The 10,766-nt window shown below is 41.9% G+C and overlaps 1 protein-coding gene across 1 annotated transcript in view; it reads right to left on the bottom strand.

Annotated features, from left to right (window-relative positions):
- insc (INSC spindle orientation adaptor protein) overlaps positions 1-10,766 on the bottom strand; it is a 33,980-nt gene that overhangs the window by 10,552 nt on the left and 12,662 nt on the right. The window contains exons 4-8 of the mRNA XM_080842848.1: positions 6,965-7,017; positions 6,638-6,761; positions 6,273-6,386; positions 2,667-2,792; positions 1-64 (exon numbers count right to left, since the gene is read on the bottom strand). The exon at positions 1-64 is cut by the window's left edge and continues 108 nt beyond it. Of these exons, the coding sequence (XP_080698974.1) occupies positions 1-64; positions 2,667-2,792; positions 6,273-6,386; positions 6,638-6,761; positions 6,965-7,017 (481 nt within the window). The remainder of the gene's footprint in view (positions 65-2,666; positions 2,793-6,272; positions 6,387-6,637; positions 6,762-6,964; positions 7,018-10,766) is intronic.

Below are 10,766 nucleotides of genomic sequence, written 5' to 3'. Positions count from 1 at the left end.
CCCGCGCCGCCTCGGCACACGACTCGTCTGTCAGGATGTCTGCCAGGCACAGGATCCCGTCCACCTGCTCTCTCACACAAACACACACACACACAAACAGGCCCACAATGGAAGATCAGTCACTTGTACCTGTCAAATCAGAGCAGGTGCCCTGCTGTGAAGAATCTCATGTGTGTCCTCGTTGGAGTTGGAGCTAATACTGCGCAGCTTCAAAAGCTAATTTGAACCAATAGAGTAAGAACATCTACCATATTAAGCTGTGTTTGCCACCCCACCCCTCTCTCTCGCTCTCCTATCTCCTAGCAGGCACCTTGCTTGTATTTTTCGGTGCAGCTGAAAGGGTTGTGCATCACCTCAGGGGCAAACATCAACTGTCTTTATTTGCTTTGTAATATATTTAAGGAAGACAGAGGCCTTCCAATAAAAGCCAATTTTATTGCAGAATTTGCTGCAGGAAGTGCTTTTAAAATGTATTTCTAAACTATTTCTAAAGTCTGACTTTTCTCAGTCCAGCCCTGTAGAACATTTTCTTGAAAAAAAAAAAATGTGTGTGTCTGTGCATAATTTGCAAGTGTGAATATTTGCAAACTCATCACTTTCAACACTGCCAGTCTTGGGGTTTCTGCCCCATGTACAGCAGAGGGCATTAACTGTCCACACGAGGGCAATGTAACATAAATATTACCACCGCAGGCTCGCGCTCCTGCTCTAACTGCAGGTATTCACTGTGTATGATCACGATCTCTGTGGCAGTGGCTTGAGAGCTTGCATAAATCTAACATAGATTGTTTATTAACAAAATAGTTTTTGAGTGACTACATTGAGCAAGTGAAAATATCAACTAGGAATTCACTACCTTCCTTTGATGGTTCTGTATAAATTACAACTGCTATATCACAGGAACATGTTGTAATATGTCACCATTTGTTTCTTAAAATTGTAAGCAAAAACTACTCATGTTAGCACCTACTCCTGTTAGCATTTCTTACTAAAAAACTGCACCCAGCTCAGGAGAAAGGGTGAGAAGTGATACTAACACAAGTTGGTAGCCTCTGTGATGAGTATACCCTGTCTTAGGCGCATTAGAGAAATGATCGGTGCTGCAGTTTAATCATATATATTAATGATCATGTAAAACCTTGTTGTCTAACTGAACTATGAGTATTTACTTACTTAAAATTAAATAACGGCTATCATGGCTATAGAAGTCGAAGAAGACCGTTATTAAGCAAGTCTAAATTATTGTTTTGTCATATCTGCATTCACACATTGATAACCGCACCTTCAAAGTTTATTTATAAACGAGTATTGTTCTTTGTGTTACTGAAGAGTATAGTATTTTGAAATGATAAAAAACGTTTACACTTGAATACCTGGACAAGATGAATCTCGATAAAGAAGTGGACAGGTCTGGACTACTCACTGAATTAAATTTGTCAGTGGCTTTCAGTACGTCAGCTGGCTGGCAGATCTGAAAAGATGGAGTTGATCGGTAGTGACGCAAGTGAGTGTTTCCACCTCACCCTCCCTCTCTCTCTCTCTCCTTTTCTTATGGAAATACACTGAACTTAGATGAACTCCCTGGACATCGTCTTAAACTTGTCCACTCTCATTGTCCGCTTTTACATTCATTCAGTTTCTATTGCTGATGGCATACCCATACCATGCCATCAAGCATCAACCTGTATATTCTTAGGAAGATATGGTGGCAAAAGATGAGAGACAGGGCGGGCTAGCGACAACATATAAATCCAATACACATCACCTTATAGATAATACAGAATACATAGAATGTGTAGGAGACCTGGTGTCATTTCTGATGACAGTGACGAGTAACTGAAGCTTAGAGCGTGTCTCACTGAAGCTCAGAAGTTTCTGTGCCAGTCCCTCTTGAGGCTCTGTCTCCAAACTGGCACAGATCATTATCCAGCTCTCGTATGTTACACCTGGCTGCTCCTCTCCTGGCACTTGCAGCTGTTGTGCAACAACAACCACTAGTGAGTTGGGAAGAGCTCATAGTGGTGCGCTGCTTTCTTATGGAATTATTTGTGTGTGAATTGTGGTAAATCTGTTGCTTACAAAGCAAACCTCTGTGAACCCTTTCACACATCAGTAATTAACCAATCACTGGAACTAGTTTGATTCATAACAAGTATGATTCAGAATAGTAGTAAGAGAGAGAGACAGAGAGAGAATATGTGTGTGTGTGTGTGTGTGTGTGTGTGTGTGTGTGTGTGTGTGTGTGTGTGTGTGTGTGTGTGTGTGTGACTGAGAGGACTGAGAAACAATCTTCCTTTGTCCAGCAGATCTTTCAGCCCCTAATCCAGAAGTATTTTTCAAACACTGACATTCCAGCCCTTTCCCACTGTTAGCATGTTTTCAGCTGTGAAAATAAACCCCACTGTTGTGTCAGGACCACAGAGGGAGCGCCTTAGTCTGGCTTCACCTGCATCATGGCTATCATGTGTAAACACTGCTGTCTGGACCAAACAATGGCAGTCTGACCTGTTGTAATTGTGTGTGTGTGTGTGTGTGTGTGTGTGTGTGTGTGTGTGTGTGTGTGTGTGTGTGTGTGTGTGTGTGTGTGTGTGTGTGTGTGTGTGTGTGTGTGTGTGTGTGTGTGTGTGTGTGTGTGTGTGTGTGTGTGTGTGTGTGTTATACTGCACCTTCTCCAGCTGGTTGATGCCTTCCTCCACACAGCAGATGGAGGCCACTGTTCGGAGCGCTTGAGCATAGAGGCTGCTAAAGCAGTCCTGCCTGCAGATCTTAAAAAGGACCACCACAGCTCCTTCCTGTCAACACACATGCACACACACACACACACACACACACACACACACACACACACACACACACACACACACACACATTCAATACTGTCTTCTGTATTTATGAGAGACACAGTCTCTGTTTTGCTGTCTAATTTAGTGTAGTCTGATCCTATCCAAAGAAAATATTATTGGATTATTTCAAAGACACAATTATTAGCCATGCCCACGTCATGGATTTATTTGTTGATCACTTTAGGAAAAGCATCAAAACATCAGTGGACAACAAACACACTGTGGTAGTACGGGAAAAAAATGTTTACCAAGATCCTCCGCTCCACATTTGCTGAGCAAATTACGCACGCAAAATAGAAATAAGAATTACCTATGAGACCAGGTAACTATGGCCATTATCCCAATCAGCCCCATTATCTGGGTTGACACTGGTTTCTTTCCTGATAAGGCCACGCACCGTCACTCTGGAGTGGCTCATCTGCCACTACACCTGACTACTGCCTACTCTTCACTCCATGAGCATACACACACATCCAGCTCCATCCTCCCCACACACACATCCAGCCCCCTCCTCCCCACACACACACACACACACACACACACACACACACACACACACACACACACACACATACACACAAACACACACACACACACACACACACACACACACACAAACACACACACAGATCCAGCTCCCTCCTCCCGAAACACACACACACACACATCCAGCCCCCTCCTCCCCACACACCAGTGCATCCTCCCTCCCACACCCTCAGCCTCAGTCACTCAGCTTCACACACCAGTTCAATCACTGCTCAAAATGGATTCTTCCCTCTCTCCCTCTCTCTCTCTCTCTGTATGTGTTTGTGGGTTATAGACGGGTTCCCCTCCTTGTGTTGCGCAGTGTGTTGCAAATGGAGAGCGTGGCGGGGACCAAGACACATCCACGAGGTAATGAGGTAATGTTTCCCACCCCAGGGAAGGGTCAAATAAAGGACCTCATTCAGAGTGAAACAAACAGACTGCTCAAACATGAAATAGACGCGCAGAGTAGGACTGCTCAATCTCTTGTTCCAACAGCCAAAACAAAGACAACTACAAAAGACAGATTTAGGACGTGCGTGCATTTGTGTTGAAACCGATGTGCTATGTGTAACACTTATAAAAGAAAATAGAGAGGTGCTGAAGGAAAGGAAGCGAATTAGAAAGAACTCACGAAAGAAAGACAGATAGAAAAGAAAGAAAGAAAATGATTCCCAGCTGGTTATAATGCCTCCGTGGACAGAGTTTCAATATGCCAAATAGGTTGTGGCAAACGGATGTGGCAGCACCGCCCTCGCTCTTTGCTATATAAAGAATTTTATGAGTCACAAAGACTTCAATTTATTTAACTGAAAAATATTTAGTTTCTTTCAACAAAATTAACTTTTTTGGATACACTACGTCAACGACAATTACCCTGAAAAGAGGCCTGCAGAGCAGATTTACTTTTGGTCATCACGCAAAAATGTGTTTGATTATTTTCTGCATTCAAAGCAAGGGGGGTATGTCAGCTGTAGCATTGCATACAACACAATATATGTAATTGTTGTGTTCTTCAAATGATAACACAACAGAACATTTAAAGTGTAGGCTGTAGATTAAAATTTTCACTCACTGTTTTTAATTGCATTCATTTAAAAAAAAAATAGTCCAGATTCCAGAGTCCCAGTGCCTTTTGGACCAGTTGAAGAACTAAGGCTCTGCAATCAGGCAGGATAATGAAACCGTCTGTCAACTACAATCTGGTGCCACACTGCTGTAGCTAGTTTCAAGCTAAATCCCTCTCTTCCTTGGTTGAATGATGCATATCCAGAGGGTTCAATTTTCATCTCAACAAATCAATCAAACGAAAAGCTGCTATACCAGAGGGATAACCATAAGGAATCCCCTCAACCTGTCTAGATTCAGTATTTATGGAAGGGCCTTTCATTTATTGTGTAAATCTGACCAGAGCATAGCCTCTGTGGCAGTGTCATGTAATCTAATTAATGGAGTTGTCAACTTCAAACTTGGTTTAAGATCACCATCTTGGTTGAGCTCTCCATCATGACCTCTACCTGTACTTGGTCCGGCTGAAAGCAGCAGGACAAACACAAACACAAACACAAACACAAACACAATCACACTCCTCTAACATATTGTCCACTCAGTTATCTTTTAAGGCCAGTGGAGAACTTCCTCATTTTGCAGATCTAACAGATAGTTCCACAAAATCATTTATAACTAAACCCACCCACAAATATTAGAGACCTTTTACAGTATAGAAGTATACCAGCTACTTTTTATGTGAAATCATAAGAGAGAAAATGTCTCAAAATCATTGCATTCAATTCAATTGAAATTGAACCACCTCATTTAAAAGCAGTCATTGTGAGTAAGGTGAATGGATGGGTAAGGGAACGAGAGGGGGAAAATGCCTCTGCAACGTCCTATATTATGATTCAGTATGCGTATAGGATTGCAACCATTTAAAACACATGTGATTACGCAATTCCCAGAGGGACAAAAAAAGTGAGAGAGACATAGGGAGAGAGAGAGAGAGAGAGAGAGAGATAGCGAGACACAGAAGGGATAGGGGTAAACCTCAGGAGCTAAATGAATGCAGATGTCAACAGATGTCCACAGCTGTGTGGAGGCCTTCACAGCGGCAGGCACTCCAATGTCTGCCAGTCCTGAAGCGGTCAAGACCGCAGGCCGGCCACTGACTGAGCGCAGGCATGCCTGTCACAGTGATCAATACCGGACTCTAATGGGACCGGACAGTATTGATCTATTCCATTCAGGGGGAAGGGGGAAGGGGAGGAGGAGGGAATAATCGTATACCCAGGAAGAGTCTTATCAAGCCGGCTCCTGGCTGCACGCAGGTCTGCTAATGGCCAGAGGGACACGGAGCCCAGTGCTGGGGTCTCTCTTATCTCCTACGCAGCTAAGAGAAGGGCTATTTATAGCCCGGGTCAGGTAGGTGGGCGGGGGAGCAGTAAAACGTCAGTGGGGAGAGGACTGATGCCAAGAGTGAGAGTGTTAGTCTAGGAATGCGACAAAGGAAGACACTTATGCGGAAGAGTCTGAAGTGCACACAAGTGCTGTTGAATGTGTGTGCGTCCGTGTATGTGTGTGTGTGTGTGTGTGTGTGTGTGTGTGTGCGTGTGCGTGTGCGTGTGCGTGTGCGTGTGCGTGTGTGTGTGTGCATGTGCATTGCATGTGTGAGTGTGTGTGATGTGTGGCTGGGTTGGCTAGAAACTTCTAATGTATAACCCACAGATTGTGCTGAGTGTAAAGGATCTACTGAGAGGAGTTCTTGGAGTCAGTGTGTCTGACAGTGCTACAGCTCCCTTCTCTTACTGGTTGGATTTATCTTTCTCTGAGAATAAACAGAACACATCTGGCTTTTGAGATCACACTACACAAATGAAACATGAGACAAGGATCAGACTAATCACTCACCTTGGCAATGATGCTGCAGAGCTGCGGGCCATCCTGCGTGAGAGACAGCAGGTTGCTGATGGCACTGCCAATGGTGTAAACATTATCTGAAGCCTCGATCTGCCTGATCAGAATCTGACACAAAACAAACCCAAGGACATTTGCTCAGTGGGAAGTTCAGACATCACAATCTCTGTTTAGTGCTACTGATGGTGTGTTAGATTGAGTTTGTTTGTGTTTGTGTCTGTCTGGGGGTGCACATGCCTGGGCCTGTGTAAACAGAGGATTCAGTGGTTGCTTTACTGTCTAGGTCTCCTCACATTGAGTAGCAAGTGGCCAACTGACAAATGGAAACACTCGTCAACAGTCCATAGACATTTGTTCACCTGAATTTCATTGGCCAGGGCCATGTCAATCATTTGGCTGAATGAATCGCTGACATCAGTGAGGATCTCATGAATGGCTTCCTTCATGGACTTGAGAAAGTATTCATCTTCAGTGTGGAGGCACCTAGCAGTGTGATATCACATGGAATGAACACACCACACATATAAACACATTTATATTGCAAAGTGTACAATTGATCCTTAATATTACATCCAATTTCAATCATTACAAGATAAAATAGAATGTTTATAGCTACATTTTTCAATAAACTCATTTGAGACATCATGATGTGCACTGACATTTTGACCTACTAAGTATGAATGTACCTCTCAGTAATGGTGGTCAGCTCCATACACTTCTCCAGCAAAGACTTTTCATACTGTGAAAAAAATAAGATATAAGATCAAAGAAAAATATCAGCTAAATAACTTTTGTAAGATAGGCAATCCTATTGCTCACGTAATACCTGCACTGACGGCACCTCTGACCCATAACCGCATGAGATCACGCAATTCAGTGAAACATGCCGCCACACTTATGTTGACGCACATGAAACACGCACACAGAAAATCAAATGGATGAAATGCATTATTCCTCTGGTTTCAGTGTAAATGGCTCTTATGAATCCTGACAGGCCTGCACTGCTGTGTTCCTTGGAGATTATGCAGCAGCAGCGGCGGCGGTGGATCCTGACCAACTCATTTGGGGAGAAGTAACACACGTTTCCTCTCATCTAGCTGCCACCCTGACATGGCCCCGAGGCAGAGTCCTCGTGCTTGGACACGTTTACACTCCTCTTCAAAGCTAGGAAATGGGCATTCAGGGCTACAAAATACTGATAGACATTTTTTCTGTTCCAAAGAACATTATGTGGCTATTTCCATAATACAATATTATCATATTTTTCCCCTCACAAGACTGTCCGGTTAAGACAGCACAAAAATAAGGAACAGACCAGAAACAGCATCAATGAATCATACATACTGAATTAAAATGAATTTCATTCAATTCATGAATTTATATTGCCTAGCTTTTGCAACAGTGTAACAGCACTATAACATATGAATGTATCAACACTCTCATTGCTTTGGAAATACATAAGGGATATATTTTAGGGTATAGATTGAAAGTGGGCTCAGTGCAGCGACATGCTATTTGACACACAGAACCTATAAGGTTAGGTCTACAAGCATCTATCTGCCAATGATCTGCAGATGAACTATCTGCTAATGATCTGCAGATGAACTATTGGCCAATGATCTGCAGATGATGTTATGCTCTTGTTTTTCCTGGATCTTTCAACAGTGTTTACGACCATATAGGAATATGTAAGATAAAAAAACAACCATTTTCACACAAAAAAAGTAAATATTAAAAGTTTCTGTTCTTTTATACAACGCAAGATGTATTCTAACTACTGCATCGTCAGCAGCAGCCTCACTAGCAAACATAACACACTACTGTTTGCAACCTTGGCTTTCGCCAGAGACATTTCTACAACTACAGCTACCTAACACCACTACAAGAAGATATGCTTGTTGTCGATTCCTTATTGGGGAGATAGACATTCTACCTCCAGCTCATGTGGCCTTTCATTCTCTGTGGTCTGATGGTTGGTCAGATTCAGACTGCTGTTCCATAGAATGCTTTGACAGAATGCTTTCAGATGATAACCCCCTCATTTTTTCAAAATGGGTTTTTTATTCATTTAGTCAAAAGGGTGTGTAGCAACCGATAACGTAATAACGGCCAATAACGTAATAACGGCCAATAACGTTATAATTTAAATGTAATAAAACCAATAACGTAATACACTGCCAATAATGTAATAAAGTTGCTGAGCCAATAACGTAATAACTTTAGGGGAACGCTAGGGGTTGCGGGAATTATCTAACCGTCTCCATTGGTCTCAGTCGCCTCGACTGGTAACATTTTTTGGAGGCACACGCCAGGCTGCCATAAGCGGAGCTTTACTTTTACTCTGGGTTTCTCGAATCGGCCAAAATTGTGCTAGGGCCAGTCTGATCTACAAAGCGACATTAAATTGCTTGCAGATTCGGGTGGGTTCACCCAGGCTAGCACAAACACACATACTCTCACACACACACACACACCCTGTTATTGCTGTCTTGTTTGAATTTGTATTTATTTATTTATTGTATCCATCAATGTGTATAAACGATAATTAAATACTCAAATAATTTAACAGCACACATGTACCTAAACTCGTAAAATCCTTAAATTTTCTCGAAGAAACGCTTCTTTTGCAGCAGCACCTATATTTGACCAGTAGATGGCAATGGAATAGTAAAGTCATGTCAAGTGGCTAAGCTATGTGACTGAAAAAGTTCTGCAAATGCCCATACTTCTAACATGTTGGAGTCCCTGTTCATACATTCTAGTTTTCCTATGTATATTCCTATATAATAAGGGGAAGAGATATACATTGAGAGAGCATAGTTAAAGTTAACAAACAAATAGCTAGTCTAACTGTAAAATTGCTAGCATAATTTACATTATAGTAGGCATAGCTATATACTGTATCTCAGTAGATATTGTTGCGGTTGCACATAATGCTCTAGATATTGTTTGGTATAAATATAATTTGTTCTGTATCGCTGCGCAGAAATATCTGTTGTAATAAGACAGCTGTGAGGTTTATACCCAAGTAGGCTAGTTTTATTTCAGTCTTACTTCAGCTGTTGAATATTTTATCCACTAGATAGCAGTGTCGATTAAATAATTAAATTGTGATAGCTAAGCCTGATATGCTGCTATTTCTGATCAATTGGCCACTATTGGAATTTTACGCTTTGCAGAAACATTGCGTGGAAAAGTAGTTGCTGACCTAACACTTCATCCAAATGGAATGGATGGGACACCCCTTTCGGAGTATGTTGAGGAAGCATGGGAGGATTACAGTACCTTGCGTAAGTATTCACCCCCTTGGATGTTTTACCCTTTTATGGCTTTTATAAATCAGTCATGGTCAATATAAGTTGGCTTTTTGGACAAAAAAATTCACAAAATAGCTCTCTTTAATGTCAAAGTGAAAATATCTTTCTACACAGTTATGTAAATTAAATACAAATATGTAATGAAAATAAGTGATTGCATAAGTATTCACCCCCTTTATCACCCCCTTTATATAGACTGACCTAATTCAACAGAGGTCCAGCCAATTGGTGCTAGAAGTCTCACAATTAGTGATATGGGGATCAGTGTGCAGTAAATGTGTCTCAAGTGATTGTAGTATAACGACACCTGTGTCTGGAAGGTCTATTCACTGGTCAGTATTCAGTAATCAGTATTCCTGGCTACTGTTACAACATGAAGACCACAGATCACCCTAAGAAACTCAGAGAAAAGGTTATTGAAAAGTATAGGTCAGGGGAAGGATACAAAAAAATGTCCAAGGCACTTAACATCCCCTGAAATTCTGTTCAATCCATCATCAAGAAATGGAAGGAATATGGCACATGTGTAAATCTGCCTAGATCAGGCCGTCCTTACAAACTGAGTGACCATGCAAGAAGGAAACTAGTAAGAGAGGCCACCAAGACACCTATGACTACTCTGAAGAAGTTTCAAGCTTCAGCAGCTGGTATGGGAGAGACTCTGCATACCACCACTGTTGCCTTGGTTCTTCACCAATCAAAGCTTCATTGAAGAGAGCCACCGAGCTCTCTGTCTCCTTTGGTTGACATTGTGGATGCTGGCAATGAGCCGGGAACTCAATACTTGCCAAATTAAATTTTAACATGAATTATAGAATTCTCTCTAAAACAAGATATGTCCATGCTTGGGACATTCAACCAAGTTTCACATTTATTCCGTGAGCTATGTATCCCATTCCACCCCTGTCTGTATGTAAGAGAATCACTTGATGAGAGCCTTCACCTGGATAAAGACAATGACTTTTCAATCAGCATTATGAAGCTCTACAAGGCCGCTGGACGCAACAGTGGCCTTAGCATGTGTCTAAGAGATTTGTTTAGTAAGGACAGCTGCTGGATGAGGGCATGGATTCTTCTAAGGCATGTAGCCTTCGGGCAGTTCAAAATTAGGGACTTATCCTGGAAAAAGTAGTAGTACATTTTATGTTAAATGTATTATTTATATAATTAA

Source organism: Sprattus sprattus (genome assembly GCF_963457725.1).
Source record: "Sprattus sprattus genome assembly, chromosome: 7".
Taxonomy (NCBI): domain Eukaryota; kingdom Metazoa; phylum Chordata; class Actinopteri; order Clupeiformes; family Clupeidae; genus Sprattus; species Sprattus sprattus.
This window is presented reverse-complemented; position numbering and strand designations above follow the sequence as displayed.